Source organism: Austrofundulus limnaeus, unplaced genomic scaffold (assembly GCF_001266775.1).
Source record: "Austrofundulus limnaeus strain Quisiro unplaced genomic scaffold, Austrofundulus_limnaeus-1.0 Scaffold22, whole genome shotgun sequence".
Lineage (NCBI taxonomy): Eukaryota > Metazoa > Chordata > Actinopteri > Cyprinodontiformes > Rivulidae > Austrofundulus > Austrofundulus limnaeus.
In genome coordinates, this window is record NW_013952424.1 from 605,240 (window position 1) to 621,968 (window position 16,729).

The 16,729-nt window shown below is 39.5% G+C and overlaps 1 protein-coding gene across 1 annotated transcript in view; it reads right to left on the reverse strand.

Annotated features, from left to right (window-relative positions):
- Positions 1–2,096: 2,096 nt before the first annotated feature.
- poc1a (POC1 centriolar protein A) overlaps positions 2,097–16,729 on the reverse strand; it is a 25,106-nt gene continuing 10,473 nt past the window's right edge. Inside the window, exons 8-11 of the mRNA XM_014004118.1 lie at positions 16,067–16,135; positions 15,356–15,481; positions 8,094–8,372; positions 2,097–3,167 (exon numbers count right to left, since the gene is read on the reverse strand). Of these exons, the coding sequence (XP_013859572.1) occupies positions 3,057–3,167; positions 8,094–8,372; positions 15,356–15,481; positions 16,067–16,135 (585 nt within the window). The 3' untranslated portion in view covers positions 2,097–3,056. The remainder of the gene's footprint in view (positions 3,168–8,093; positions 8,373–15,355; positions 15,482–16,066; positions 16,136–16,729) is intronic.

Below are 16,729 nucleotides of genomic sequence, written 5' to 3' on the forward strand. Positions count from 1 at the left end.
GGGGAGGAGGGGCAAAAAAGTGGGGGAGGGGGTGAACCAGGAAATGAGGATTCGAGGAGCTTTGCCAAAAAAAACCAAGCATTAGTTTGAAACACAGCCGAACTAAAGCTCACAGTTCTGCAGTTTGGGTGAACCCATGCACCTGTTACAACACTGTACTGTTTACACGGCTTCATTTATCTTTCAGCACCTTTGGCTACAAACTGGATGGATAAATAATGACAGTTTAAGACAAGTTTAAACTTTGACACAAACTGCAGCAGGTGAAGGCTACGACTTTATTGCAATTGCAAAAAAACCCTGCTCTGAACAGCTTAGATTTGTGTTTCTGAGAAATGTAGATCATTTCATTTCAAACCTCTTCACTTTAATCATCTTAGATCTACAAAACCACAAGTTCCTTGTCAGTAATAGAGCAATGTCCACCACAATGACACATCTATTTCAGTATTTCAGGCAGAAGTGCTACTTCATAGAACAAGTAGTCACTTCAACTTGCAGTTCTAAGAACACAAACTGGATATGTATATAAATAAATGAGTACAAACAGTATATAAAACCTTTGAGCAAATTGCCCGGTGGCAGTCACCGCTTCCTGCAACACGTCTCGTTTCTGTTGCATAAGGCTGTCGGAAGAACCGCGGGTTTGGAGGAAATCTGAGACAAAGAAAGGAGTGCAAAACCCCAACACACTGAAGTAGAAGACGCGAGGCAAACGGCAGCGCCAGCCGCAGCACACCAGTAAAAACATATCCAGATGTTCTCCTCGTAGGATCACCAACCCCCCTCCTACACACACATGTGGTCACACATGAGCTACACATTACAGGGGCTCGCTCCTCGACTCGTTTCTCTTTCTTCCTCATACACAGACCTTTTTTTTTGTTTTGTTTTTTTGACACAAAGCATCGCTGCAGACCAGAAGAAACATCTAGCTGTGTACAATTACACAGGAACTACTAGAAGACTCATTAAGCTGCCCTGGGAAGTTATAACTAAATAAAGATGCTTCGTGTCCAAAACTAAAAGACTGAATATCCTTTTCTATTCAGATGGGAGGAATTTTCTGTGACTCAAGCAGCTGATAAATCAGAAGATTTCACCTCAAATGGTAACTTTAACCATAAAAATCTAAACAGCCCAGTAAAAATATTGTTCACTTTACTACAACAACTTCTTCCATGTTTTGAAACGAAACCTGGTCCTCATAAAAGGAGCCCCCCCACAAACAGTCACCAATTATTGAGCCTCCTCTTTCAGCTCCTTCACTGGAGCTCCTGGCAGGCTGTCTGGTTGAGGCCCATAGTAAAGGGAGCTGTTTTCTCTGGCTGGACTGTGTGTGTGTGTATGTGTGTGTGTGTGTCCGTGGGCCCCAGACAGGAAGGAAAAGAGTGGGCCCGGCAGCGCAGCTCCAGAATTCCGGTTTAGTTTTTCTTCTTTTTCCATCAGTGCAGAGGCAGAATCGGGTCTTAAAGGAACAGTCCGTATTTTCTCCTCTTCGACGCACAAACGTCTCTCCGAGCAACCGAGACCCTCAACCCAGGACTCACTGTGACTCACCGTCGTAGTACATATACATAACCATGTTACCCGCTCTTRAAAGGAAAAGAGAAGAAGATAAAACACTTATGGCTCAGCTCAACGTGTTCCCTGARAAATTACAGCAAGCGCAGCCTCTGGCTCATTTTCATTGAGGCTTCTAAAAATAAAGTTACTGATCCAGCATCAGCGGTCAGGTTACGTAAATTACTCCGGGGGTGAAACATAAGGATTTTGGATGCAAGCAAGCCGGGGTTATTTTGCTTCCACCCACATGCTTTTTGCCATAAATCATCCCACAAAATCTGGCGGAGAAAGGGTTGAAGATTACTCGCCGTGAGYGAAGGATGACACAACTCGCAGCTTATGATTCAAACATCTCTTCTAAAAAGGACAATAAAGACAGGAAGGTCATTATTTCACCGGGAAATGTTGTGGCTCAGCGGACTGAACATGACATCATTAATTTGGCAATTGTGAAAAGAAACATTCATCGACTCGGCACACAAACAGCACAGAATCCCAAACACTTGTATTAACGGATTTCACATCAAGGATAAGAGGGTAAAACATTTATTAACAATAACATACTTCAGAGATTAAAAGTTTTCAAAACAGTATAGAAAGAGCAAGTAAAAAAAAAACGACATCACAAAGTCAGAGGATGATGTCATTTAAAGAGTTCTTATTGTCAACCTGAGAATAAACAAGTTACTTCATCTTCTGACTCTCTAAACCTGCCTGCAGAGCTAAGCCCAAAGCTCAATGTAAACACACAAGCGAGTTGGTGAGTAAACAGGAGATTCAAGAGGATTTAAGGAAATAAGATGTAGCTCTGGAGCAGCAGTGCTTTACTAACAGTTTAAGGAAAGCAACAAAGAGCTCAAGAATCACCAACGATTGTTGATAACATCAATAAGTGACTAAGTTTTGATCTTCTCATGGGATTTCTTGGCAAAAAAAACAAACAAAACAAAACAGAAATGATCATCAGATGTATAAAATGAAGGCACTGTGTTGGGAGTTCTTTTTGGCAGCTAAGTATTTCATTTTTACTTTCAAAATGTCTGCTACTAAAATACGTCCACCAATCTATTACCTGGTTCTGTTTACCGCATCTGGACTTTATGATAACCAAGAACGTTTGATCTCGCTCCGCTCGTGACAAACGGAGACAGAACATAAACACGACCAGGGGGCCCTCGTATGCGTTGACACTTGAACAGGCAGTCGCTCTGAACACACATTCAGCGCAGGCACGTATACAAAAAGACTAGTCCCTTGTCAGCAGAAAACAGGCTGCGCACTCAGCACTACTGGGGAGGAACTTCTCTAATATTCAGCTCCTTCACCCCTGATATTTCTGTGTAAAATAAGCAGTGCATCAGCAGTACGGCTCAGTGTGCGTTCATCTGGTACTCGTGAATGTGCGACTGAATATGTAGGGCCCCTTCTTTTAGATGCAGTTTCTGTTCGTGTTATCAATGTGGCCACCTTTGTCAACATTTCTTCCACCTTTAGTCGTCCTCTTTCCTCTGAAGATGCTGTCGAATCTCCATTTGGTTCTCCAAGCACTCCTTGAGTTTGTCTTCAGTCAGCGTCAACCGCTGCTCAAGGATCGACACAGTCTGGATGGAAAAATACGCACAAAAAAACATAAATAAATAAAAAAAGAGGGGAGGATGCAGTGGGAACAAAGACAAAGTAAGAAGGGAAGAAAGAAGATGAGTAAGAGATAAACGCGTGTTGAGAGGGGTCTGTACGGAATTAGTGTTCCAGTAATGATTTCATGATGGCGGAGGCTGTGCGTGCAAAACAATCCAGCCAGTTATTGTTGAGAATTTTAGCTGCTTTGAATGAAAACACCAGAGTCAGTGTGTCTGGCGTATACCCTTTCTTGTTTTCTTTCTYATACAGTTGCATAAAGACACTGGTGCACACAGACGACAAAAGAAAGTTTTTTTTTGTTGAAAAAGGGCCAGCATGTGTGGGCAGTGAGATCACAGCACAACATACTTTTCCTCTGAGCATCATCCAACAGCGACAGTGTTTGTTGGGTATTGCAGGCATGTTTCTGCATTTGTGCCCTGCGCCATATGAGCCTGTTGATCAGAGGTGTGTCCAGGTGAAATTTCCAGGGTAGCCAGTCACCATCTGGCTGAGCAAACTTTTGTTCATGATTTAGTCTTGGGTCGGGCTGCACGGTGACACAGTGGTTCGAGCTGTGGCCTCTCAGTTATAAGGTTTGCAGGATCCTCTGAACAGGGTTCCTACAGCTTAAAACAAGCTAAATTTAAGACTTTAAGACCAACTTCACAAAAAACGATACAAAAAAAATCTATAAAAATAAAAATCCAAAAATAAAAGATTAAGAGGACAAAATCCCCCAAAAAACTGCAACAATTTTATCCAAATCTTGACTTTAACAACACAAAATAATTTACTGAATGCCTCTCGGAGCACTAGCTCTGAGAGGCATTCAGTAAATTATTTTTAAAATCTAAATAAATGTTACCAATTATTTTAAATTTTGAGATGGATTACAATAACCCTATTTAGCTACAATGTTTTTTGAGACCTCTGAAAGATTGATTTAAGACATTTTAAGGCTAATTAAGGCCTTATTTTTGGATTGATGAATTCAATGCCTTTTAATGCTTTTTAAGGATCTGCTGGGGGGTCTTTCTGGGTGGAGTTTGCATGTTCTCCTTGTGCATGTATGGGTTTTCTACTCCGGTTTCCTCCCACGGGCTAAAAACATGCATGTTAGATTAACTGGTAACTTTAAAATGTCCCTAGGTGTGAGTGTGAACACTTGTCTTCCTGTGATCAAAAAATAAAATAAAATAGAATAGAATAGAATAGAATAGAACATAATAAAATAAAAAAATCAATCAAATAAATAGTGGGTAAGGAAATGGATTGTCAGTTTTAGTACTGCACAAAAACTTTAACTTAAACCTTTTTTTCTAATTAAAGGAAAAAGGTGGAAAAGCATCAAGCATAAATAGTGAAAACATTTTTTCTCCATTTGTGCAGATTAAATAAAGCTCAATAGAAAAGTAAGAATGTCAGCGTGTCTTGACCTGCCTTTCTATGATATGTCACTCTTCGTCGGGGCAATTATAATTAGGACATCCTTCAATCCTAGAATGCAGCACAGCGATGAATCACTTCTAAACATTTAATTAACGCAACGACAAAAACAAAATTTAGCTTTGTAATTATTATACCGCGCAGTGCAGTATTTGAATCCTGAACTAAATTAATCAAAAGGAATTAAACTGCACAAGCTGCATCGCTTACTGTAGGTCGTCTCAGAAATGCCTTCATTGTACTTTTCTGTTGTGAAACAATTGTCTTAGTTTTTAATGCAGCGCATACATTCATGCGCACATGATACAAAAACATATCTCCATATTTTGATTCTGATCTGTTGTATTAGTTTGTGTGACTTAAAATAATAGATTACACCATCAACAAACCCACTACAGAAACAACTTACATGTATTTATGTGATTTACTGCTTATTTATACACTGATACTACTGGTGAGTGAAAAAAACCAAACAAACAAAAAAGGAGCACCCTAAAGGATACTGAGATTTATTACAATTAGACACCAAATTAAGAACAAAAATTTAATATGAACATTATGTCTAATAATATATATGAAACTTGCTAATAAAAATATGAAGTCAACAGGATAACTAAATAATAAATAAAATGAAAAACTGGCTAATCTTCAAAAACACAACAAAAGGATCACCTCTTCAGGACAATCAGAAAAAAAAATCCAGGTTTTGAGACAATAATGGCTTCATTTTTCAGACCCTGAGGCTAAATCGGCCTTTTCCAGTCAACATTTCTTTCATCTGTCTTTCGGAACATCTAATATGTACCCAAGTATTCACTTTCAAAATTTTGAGAGAAACGTGCCATTGAACACATCTAAGCAACAGAATGCTGTTGAATAACTTGTAAATGAGAAATGAAAAAAGAATTAACGAGATTTTGAAGGAAGTTGCCTTTGTTCTGCAACTAAACAAAAGATAATTTGGCTTTCGTACTTCCTCAAGCAAATCAGTCTGATTCAAGCTATCACAGAAAATCATTTTAACATATCAAAAGTAATATATTTTAAGCCTGAAGTGGAACAAATATATTAACACAAAAAGCTTGATTTTATGAAACATAACAAATGACATACCATATTTAAAAAAAAACTGGTAAAGTTTAATAAACCCACTTTATAATCAAACAGTAAAATGTACCAGAGCAATGGATTTAACAATGTGTGGGCGCGTGATGGTTGGCCAAAAAAGATAACATCTCCTTCTGGTTCACGCTTAATGTGAGCACTTGTATTTTCACTCACTTTCTCACTCCGCCCGTCTCCATTTTCAGATCAATATGACCCTGTTTATCTCACCAGCCTGATGCAGAGAGCCATTCCTCAGCACAGCCAGCAATTGCTGTCTCTGTGTGTGTGTGTGTGTGTGTGTGTGTGTGTGTGTGTGTGTGTGTGTGTGTGTGATTCTGGATGAATCCCCCAGGCAACAACATACAGGCCGATGGTTTTCATTCGGAGAGGAAACCAAATCTTTATGCACCTAAAATTAGAGCACGTCGGTTTTGTCTTCTTTCCAGAGCACATTMTACTCTTTTGTCCTTAGAGTTACTGACCTCTGTTACAAAGTCACATAACTTACTGGTAGGTACAAACTGTGTTACAATAAAGCCTCTAGTCCAAAACAAATAATTTGATGGTGACACACATGAGAACAATGCTTGCATCGAAGGAACTAATGTTTTCTCTTGTTGCTACACGGGTCTGTTTAGGAACAAACTATGGAGTGTAAGCTGTTAGCGAGTTAGCTGCTAATACGGGTGACGTGACAGTTTAACTTCAATTTAAAAGTGGTAAATTGGTGGCGTGGCTGGTAGAGCTGTTGCCTCTCCTCAAGAAGGTCGCTGGATTGCATCCTGGCCTGAGACCGTTCTGGGTGAAGTTTGCATGTTCCTTCTCTGAATGTGTGGATTTTCTCCACTCCTGTTTCATTCCACAGACCAAAAACATGTGCCTTTATGTGGCCACGAGATGGACTTCCAGCCTGTCCAGAGCAAATTGCTCACGCTGACTGGTGGATATGGGCACCAATCCCGTGACCAAAAACATAAAATATTTTTTTTTAAAAGGGAAAAAAAGTCTATAACAGTTTCTTCATGATAATGGTAATCATATGACAGCATTCAGTGTAAAATCCAGGCAGTGTTAGCAAGATGTACTGGACTCAAATCAGCACTGACAGGTGTTGGAAGCTCAACTGTAAAATGGTCTCACTCCAGAGTAATGGCAAAAGCTTGTTAGCATGTCTGCTGTGAAGATATATTTCCAGCGGGCCACTGAAAACGCTGCATGTCCTTAGATTGCTTCTGTTGTGATTTATAAAAATAAATTGTATAAAATTTACTGAGGTGTTACAACACTGCATGTAATATAATATGCACTACAAGAAATTATTTTTACACTGGAAGGAGAGACAGATGGCAGTTCTTTCTTTTCAAGGGATCCCTGATTAGTTGGAACATTARACTTAATTTGATAAACATTTATTTTAACTGTAACATAAAGACTGTAAAAATACTGTAGGCTGTTTAGTTTTGTAAATTTTTAGAAATATATTTTAATACGGGCGGAGCAGTTTTATTTACACGCAAAGCATTCTGGGTAAATGATGATGTGGATAAGTGTGAGTGAGCTATATCCACCCTGAAGGTTAATCTTGGACATAGTGAGCTGGCGCACACATGTGACAAATGTACGTGCAAAGGTTCACCAGCGTCTCTATTTTCTTAGATGCCTTCGACTGTGTRGTGTTTCTAAAACGATAATGCTGATCTTTTATAGGACAACCATTGAGTCTATTCTTAGATTTGGCATCGCTGGTTGGTTTGAAAATCTCACTGTTAAATTAAAAACTCAAATCCAAAGTCTGGTGAAGATGGCAAGTAAGGTTATCAACACTCCAGATTTATCTACTCCACAATTCTTGTTTGAGCAGGCTACCATCAGGCAAGCTGAGAACATATTGTCTGATGGGTCCCACGTGCTTGCGACAGAATATGTTCTTATGAACTCTGGGAGAAGGTTCAGGGACCTCTTTGCAAATACAACCGTCTGAAACATTAATTTGTACCTCTCTCTATTACCGGTAATCTGATAAACGGCAGACGAGCAGGGACTGGACAGAGTGATAGGAGGTCCAGACAATGACCAAGAGTAGCATGTAGAGGATGTATTGGGGATGTACTGCTGACTTGATCTGATCCGACATTTGTGGTTTTATGTATTTTTGTTTTTTTTTTATGTATTATTCATTGTTACTGTCCTTTTGATAAGTATTTTTGAACTTGAGAATTTGTGTTGGTGAGCCATCTCTGACCAGAGGCTTTTAGAGAAGAGACAAATCTTGTTTTGAACTGAGTGGGTGTGAGGCACAGCTACAGTACCACTGCTGTTTGTCATCACAGATTAACACATCTTCTGCTTACCTGAGTGAGAATGTCCAGTTGACCCATGATGTGCTCCAGGGTGTTTGTCAGACCAGAGGGAACCCTTCCATCTGAAGCACCGGACTGTGCTTCATCCTGATGTGAAGGTCGCGGTAAACTTTGGCTCGGATTCTCCTGGGYGGAGGACGACCTGACGGTGGGATCTCTGTGGGTAGAAGAGTGAGCTGCTCTGCTGTGGCTGCCATCGCGGCTCAAACTCTGAGAGCGAGCAGTGGTTTGAGAGTCCTTTCTGCTCATTGGATCGGCTGATTCAAAGGTCTGCAGGGAAGAACAGGCGAAGTTGTTAGAAACTCAGATTTAACTGAAGGGAATGTCTCAACACGAGATAGGTGTTTCATTAATTTATAAAGACTTCACTCTCCAAATGTGAGGGATTAGCGACTCAGAAAAAGAACGTCCGCCCCACTAACATTGATGCTCAGTAACCAGAACTGCATCTCAGACTATTTCAATCAGGCCCAGTGGCAAAATAAGACGACTGACTTGTAATGAGGGGTGTTTCCTACTCTGAAAAAAAGCTAGCACATTCTGGTAAACTGTCCAGTGTGCTGAAGTGCCTCAGGTGTTGTTGAGATTTAAGTGCTGTGCCACACAGCATAAATCTGAACAATAACAACGCGAGTAGCTCCAGTGCTCCAAAACGTGCAAGGTTGGGTCAAGACTCAGCGAAGAGAGAACCTCTAATAACGTCCTACAACTCTCTGCCAAAAACTTACCTTCCACATCCTCCACTCCTACACTGCATTTTGAACCAACCAGCCACAACTCTTAGACAGTGACTGGTCTGTATGTGTATCCAGAGATGGGGACTCGTGACTCGGMCTTAGACTTGAGTCGCACTTAAGTCCCTACTATTACAGACTTAGACTTGACTTGGACTCACAAATAATGCAAGTCTTTTCTAGGGATGTCCTGATCTAGATTTTTTGGCTCCCGATACAATCCGATTTTTTTAATGATTAGTCTTTCCGATACCGATCCGATACCCARGGTTCCCACACCTTGGTCAACATTAAATTCACGGACCTTTCAAGGACTTTCCAGTACCAGTAGTTCACTCCAAAGATCCAGTTCCCCAGCAAAAACAGAGTAATTTAGTATATGCTGTTAAATGTCAGGAGGACTGTGATCAGTCATACATTGGGGAAACAAAACAGCCACTGTTCAAAAGAATGAGCCAGCACAGATGAGCTACTTCGTCGGGTCAGGACTCTGCAGTTTACACTCATCTACAGGCCAGCGGTCACTCTTTCAGGGATGAAGATGTTCTCATCCTTGATAGAGAGGAAGGTTGGTTTGAGAGAGGAGTAAAGGAAGCCATCTTTGTGAAGAAAAACCATCCACCATTAAACAGATGTGGAGGCCTTCGTGTCCAGTTGTCTTCCGCCTACAATGCTGTCATTGCAAGTATGACTCAGCCCCYCTGTGAGCAAAAGGTGTGAATCAGGRCCCCAACGATACCCAACACAAAGAGGGAAAGAGGGACAAAAACAAGGGGACGTTGAACCCCCGCTTGCATTCACTACATTCACATAACACGACACAGGTCAGGTGATGGGGCACATGACCATCTATGAACAATAGAGCCAATCAAGCCTATTGTTAGTCGATGGCCCTCTTTTGCATATGACTAACCTGTTTGTCCAGGTGGAGGCAGTGCTTTTAAGGCTGAGTTCACCTGTAACTCATCCGACTGAAGAAGTCTCTTGGAGGAGAGACAAAACGTTTCACTAAAGATGAACCCATCCAGAGGACCTACTTATTTTTTCTTTTTGATTTCCAGTACCATTTTCCTCAAATTAAAGAACCATGCGCAAYAGCATTTACCTACCGCAGATTGTTACCAATAAACAGGTTTAATATCATGTAAATTCAATGAAAAACTAAACATAGAAATTGTTGAGTCGGAAACAATGACATCAGTTTACCGTAATCCCAAGTTTTCCACCGCAACAAATGTAAGTTATTTTAAAATTTTATAATTTATTTTGTTAAAAGATGAAAATCAGTCACGTGAATAGAGAAAGAAATGGAGAAATTCGATCCCCAAAAAACATTCAATAACTTTCAAGGACAAGTGTAATTTTTGGCTGTTTTCACAAACTTTCCAGGGGCTTGAAATCATTTTTACAAATTCACAAACTTTCAAGGATTTCAAGGATCCGTGGGAACCCTGGATACCGATCCGATAGCTTTATTTCTTTCCAAGTGACAAGGTTGGTAGTATTAAAGCGAGCCCTGCTATTCTCACCACGAGAAACAGCAGATTTTGCAAGATGCAGTTTCCGGATCATTGTTTTCCATTGAAAAGTGTTCCCACACTCTGGGCAAGACTTGCACACATCTCTGTGTGCATCTCTGGTGGATCTTAGCAAGAGAAGCAATGGTTTTAAATCATCCATACTCAACAGGAAACCTATTTTCACTCATCTAAACACAACATCAAACTACGTATCAAAATGAATGCAGATGAGCTGTGCTATCAGCTGGCTCATCACATTTACCACAAAGTGCGGTAATACTTTCTGTCACAACAAAGCGAACATTAGAACACAAAGAGATTAGTGCATTTTCCCCAGACACAGCATCTTATTACTTATTCCAGTTTTATCCAGTTTTAAGCTCTGACTATAAAAACCAGTGAAAACAGAAACCTCAGTGCCATCATCTAGACAAAAGTTCTTTATGTATTACTTAAAATAGATTGCACAGTTTGGTTTACCACAAGTATTATTACTTTCATAAATCAATTTTCCGTCTTACTATTGGACAACCTCTTTTTACCTTGGTTAAATTAGTGAGGGTGGCAGGTGTGTGCATGTATGCGTTTCATAATCCAACCACAAGCAAAGACAAACATTCTCACCAGCTGCTTACATCTCAGCTATTGTAATTACAGCGCAACAAACATTTGATGAAAAACTGTCAGTGATGTTCTTTATTCAATGAAGCCCGTGACGAGGGTCGTCCCAATTCAACAAGGGAGCCTGTGCTCGTTTCCCTAACCGCTGCTTTCACTCTCTCTTCTACAATAAAAAAAGCTTTATCTGTCAACCATCAGCTTTCTTGTGTAACAAAAGCATGACAGGTTGCATGTTGCTTGCTCTAAACTATGTATTTTTGTTATTGTCTTGCTTGACTTGTAATTTTGTCTCGAGTGTACTCGTGTTGTCTAGCCTGCTCATGCACTCACTCTCGACCTACCTTCTCTCTAACTCTTACTTCCCGCTTCACACTGATGCTTATTCGCTCTGCTAGACTGCGATCTTGTCTTCAGCAGTCCCTTGTCACTCCCCTTTTTGTTCTCTTTACCGCTGTCAAATGCATTCAACTCCTACTGTTATTATAATGTGGTCTGGCTTAAATGCTTGCACCTTGCAGATGCTGTGCCAGAATAATTGGTGAATATGTGCTGATTACACTGTGATTGAGTGTTCACGATTTACATATATGTAAAGGAGAACAAACTTTAGTCATTGCAGTCTACAAAGCCCCTCCCTCTCTCCATTCCATCTGAATCACCCTAAAGCTGAATCAAGCAGTGTAGAGTAGTGGTTTGTGTGCGTGTGTGTCGAGCTGTGAAGGGAGGCCTGCTGCGAGAGTACTGCTCATCTGTCAGCACACGTGAGCTGGAGGAAGACCCAGATGTGAAGGGAGAGACAGAGCAAGAAGCGAGGGGGGTGGGGGTGGAGGGGTTGGGGGCAATGTGATCAGTGAGAGCTGATCTGCCTGTCAGCGAAGGCTGGCACTCGCATACATACATCAATGCACGCCTAAGCTCACACAAGAAAGAGAAGGAGCAGCAAAAGCAAATTAAGGTTCGCTCAGCTGCGGTGAGCAGAGAGATGACCAGACTAGAGCTGCTGTTTTCCCAACCGTCAGCAGCTGAGACTTTATTTGAAAGCTGGTCTATTGTGTTGAGCAGTGAGGACATCATGTTTCTGGTCTAGTGCCTGTATCTCAAATAAACACAACTCCACATCCAAGTATAGTAAAACATGATCCAATAAAACTAAGGTTCTATTTTTAAGTACCATTATAGCAAGATATTGGTTTAAAAGACGACTAAACTTTTTCTGGGATATTAAATTAAGTACAGCTAGTAATTCAAGATGTATTTTTTTTCCAAGTTTTCTGGTCAAACAGGCTTTTATGACTAACATCTTGTGCATCTCTTTAATTAAGCTGCAACTAATTATTTGGATGCATGACTGGATGAAGTGTCCCACAAACGCCGTCACGGCGGCTCTCTGATGAAAACATCCTGTTTACTGAAATCTCTGAAAATAAGCGAGTATATAAAAGCACATTACATGCACTTCTTTTCATATATTAAACGTAAGGATCTGTTTCTTCTCTCTCTTTTCAACTCAATGGCTATAAATTCCCAACAAATGCGAAGCAAACCGTCACATTTATGGAAGTGGGTGGCATTTTCCTTCTCTCTGCTTCCTCTCAGGCGACACGTGAAGGAGACTTGCAGCAGTACATGAGATAAAAGGGTTAGTATTAATAATAAATTATGAATGGCTAAATTATGCATGAAAAGAAAAACCTTGGAAGTGCATGCTTCCAGGTACATACCCTACTATTTAACAGAAGCAACTAGCGCTTGTCAATAAAAAAAAAAAGGTAAAAAGAAAAAGAAAATCTGTTGTGAGAAGAATTTTGGGTTAATAACGCTGGTGTGTTCTTGGTTTTACTAAATAATTCCATTTCCTGCTAGACTCACAAAGATTATTGGGACRAAAAATCCCTATGGGGACCTAAGTCATGTCCTCAAAAAGCAGAGCATCACGTATGAGGTCCTGGTTTAGGTTGGGATTATGCTTTGGGACAGATTATATGGTTAAATTTGTTTTCTCAGTCATTTTGGTCACTAATTTTCTTTCCAGGTTCTTGGAAGCATTTTTCCCTTATTTGAACCTTCACTGGTTACATGAAAAATATTTACATAGTTCTAATGAAAGGCATAGCATTCCTTGGAGAAATGCATATTCCCTGCCATCTTTCATGCCACAGTTTTAGTCTCGGATCATCTTATAAGGAGTAATAAAGTTATAGCCGTTTTGGTCAAACCTTGTAAATACGCTATCATGAGATGCCATGCTCAGAGCATGTGTTGGAAATGATTATCAACCAAGAGCACATCAAATTTAAGATGAATGGGTCTCATGCAAGAACATGTTCATATTCTTATCCTAAATTTCTCTTACTTTTGTTCGTACGAAGGATTCGTACAAACATGCCACATCAGATTCAACAAACTCTTCTATCTTCAGGAAAAGTGTGTAAATGAGCTGCGTAAACATGATGAATTACACCTGTTCGTATCCAGCTGCTCGTGCACACGGAGCGGAGATTAGCATAATTACCACCCCAAAAGCACCATATAAGGCTATGTTTCCTGCCTCAGATACAAGGAAGTGTCCATTCATGAAAACGACAGCGAAAAGTAAAAAGAAGAACTTTACAAGTTCGGAGATTAAAGTCCTGCTCTCCGAGATCGAGAGAAAAAAAATTTCAGCAGCGTCAGCTGTGGAATTAAAGAAGCTGCTTAAAGGAATGAAATGATGCTGTTAATGTCATGTCTCTTGTGTTGTACAGTCACAGAAATAAAAATCTAAATCATATTCATCTCTCTCTAGTGCTGCTCCAGTTTTCCCTTGGTCAAATATTTTTAATTCAAGTGTAAACAACTGTGTTAGCCCTTTTCATTTATTCAGAGGAGGAGCAGTCGCGCACCGCTACCAAAAAAAATCTTCTAAGAAAATCTTAGAACACGGCATTTGGTGAATGCCACAAATTCTCCTAAATCACTCGTACGCACAACTTAAGAACAAATCTGTGCGTATGAACGGTTCTTGCATGAGGCCCAATGTCTGTAAAACTAACTGAGTTATAGACATTTTTTGTGTTGGCCAATGGTAATTGCTTTAGATGTACATCTAATTAATATTTCCTGAAAGTTTTATTAAAATCGGTCCAATGTTTGATGAGATTATTTTGCTAATAAACAGTTTTGACTCCAAATATGGGCAAAGGTGGATGACAGAACAATGTGCACAGCCAAGAATGCAGTTTTATAAGCTTTTGACCACGTGGTTCACTGGTTGCAAACACTCTAAATTCAGTGAGACTGCAACAAAAAATAGCAATTTTCCCACAATTTTGAGCCACTGTAAGTGTGAAGATGTACCATGAAAAAAACATGCTTGCTTGTTTGCTCTAAGACCGATGGCTAACAAATAAGAGACGCAGTCATTCTCTAATCAAGTAAAAGTGAAGTGGTTCCACTTTAATGCTTGAGATTTAGAAAACCTAATTTTCCAGTGAAGCAAGCTTACTTGGGTTATAAAAGCACAAGACTTCTTAGAAGAAGGGAATATGCTCCATACACCATACTTATCCCCTTTCTCCACGTGGTCCAGCTGCCCATTTTCTAATACCCTATTCAGACTCATCTGTAATAATGGCTGTCAAGTAGAGGAGCTATTAAAATCCATTTACAGTCCTCTCCTCGGAGCACAAAGAGACAGTCAGACAAGAACAAAAAAAATGTCTTGAGGGTTCCAGGAATATTATTATGTAAGCTAGTGTTAAAAAGACATTACAAGTACTGTGTACTTGTAATGTTTAAGCCTCTTTTAGGTCAGTGTTAGAAATAATTACCCTCTAACAGCTGGTTCATCTTAAAACAACTGCTTCATAACTCTTTTCACCACAACTGGGACACATCTGGAGCTATCCCATAAATGTCTTCTGTACTTACCTTACAACTCTTTGTAGTTGTTTTTTTTTATTTTATAATGAGAAACTAGTCTCATCAGATTGCACGAGTGTTCCTTTGCTTTGTCATATTGTAGAACATGAACTCATGCTATGTTGAATCAAAATGTACATTGAGCCACACTGCATTGTAATTGAGGGGTGACTTGAGGCATAACGTTTTGCTGCTTTTACTATTTTAATGTATCATATTGTTGGCAGTGTTTTGAGATACAGAACCACTGTATATCTGAGCTGCCTGGGATAATGTGAGTTTAAATAAGTCATAGAAGTAAAACTGCTGTCAGATAGCAAAACCTAGAAGTCCTGCAGAAAGGCCAAATACCACAAAGGGATAAAACTCGCTATTTGACAAGTGGCTGACGGGGCCTTTTAACTGTAAAAGTTATGTGTCTGTTTTATTTCCCTTATGTCTTTTTTTTAAGTGCAGCAGCTGAGTGATACCTACTCACCTGGCTGCGGAGAGTACCAGTAGTTGGATACAAATTCTGTGGGAGATGACTGGTGGCACTGGCTCCACTTTTATGTTCCAGTTTTGCACATTCAAAACAGTCAAAATTGCTCTTCCAGACCATAACCTGTTGAAAGATTATTTATTCTTAAAAAAAGATATCAATGTCAAGCAAAGTCTCTAAAGTAGGGGTGTCCCGATACCAGTTTTTCCTCAACCGAGTACCTACTGAGTTAGAACTTAAGAATTACACAATTCTTTTATTTTTATAAGGTGGCTTTCCTTCTTTATAGACCTACAGCCCCTTTGACTGCACAAAATCAAATATACAGCGTGATATATATTGTTGCAAATTATTAAAATACATAAAAATAACAAAATATGATTTTATTTCAACTTGTAATAATTCTTTAAACATGGAACTAACAAAATGTTTCAAGTGAAATGTAAATTGCAACACATCCAGTGGAGTATTGATACCAGTACCCCAGAATCGACAGTATCAAAACTGGTATTGATAACAGTACCACAGTATCAAAACTGGTATTGATACAAGTTATGAGCATCAGGGCATTTTGTAAGTGCATTTGGGACAGCACTATTTTAAAATGTTGTGAACATTTACAATCAAACTGCAGCTGTCATTCAACATGCAAATCCATTAGCTCAGTTTTATGAAATTCCTTAAAAATAACGAAAACAGAAAAATAACCTGTTCATCAGAACCTCCAGAGGAAAAGTACTCCCCCGTCCTGGAGAAGGCCACACAAGTGACTGGACCCTGGAGTGAAGAAAATGGAGATAAAAGATGTCACACAAATGACAGTTTAATTAAATCACATCCTAATTTTGTACCATCACAGTTTTTCTAACTTTGTAGAAATGAAAATAATAATTAGGTTGATAATTGCTTGGCTGCAAGAACCCTGGAGTGAAGGAAATTGAAACAAAACAGTGATGAATCATCGTGAGGAGTCAATGAAATGATTTCTGAACATTGTAGCGTCTAGTTTCCAGTTTTATTAACTTTCGCACAATGGCTGTTATCATAGTTTTTATTGCTAAAAAATAGATATTGGCTTAAAACATTGCAAAGAGTTGTTTTTTGTAATTTTATCATAAACCAGCACAGATCAAAATGAGGACTTTTAACACCAAAGCCATAACACAAACATTTACTGGTGCCTCCAGTTGACACCAAAATCTTTCTGACTTCTCACGACATGAACCATCTGAGGAGCCAGAAATAATAGATTCTGTGAACCCTGTGGGTTGTGGCTGTCAGTGTGTTGCTTTCAGGCCATCCATTCATTTTTCAACATTACACACAAGTTTGAGTATGAATAATTAAATATACCATACCATACCATACCAT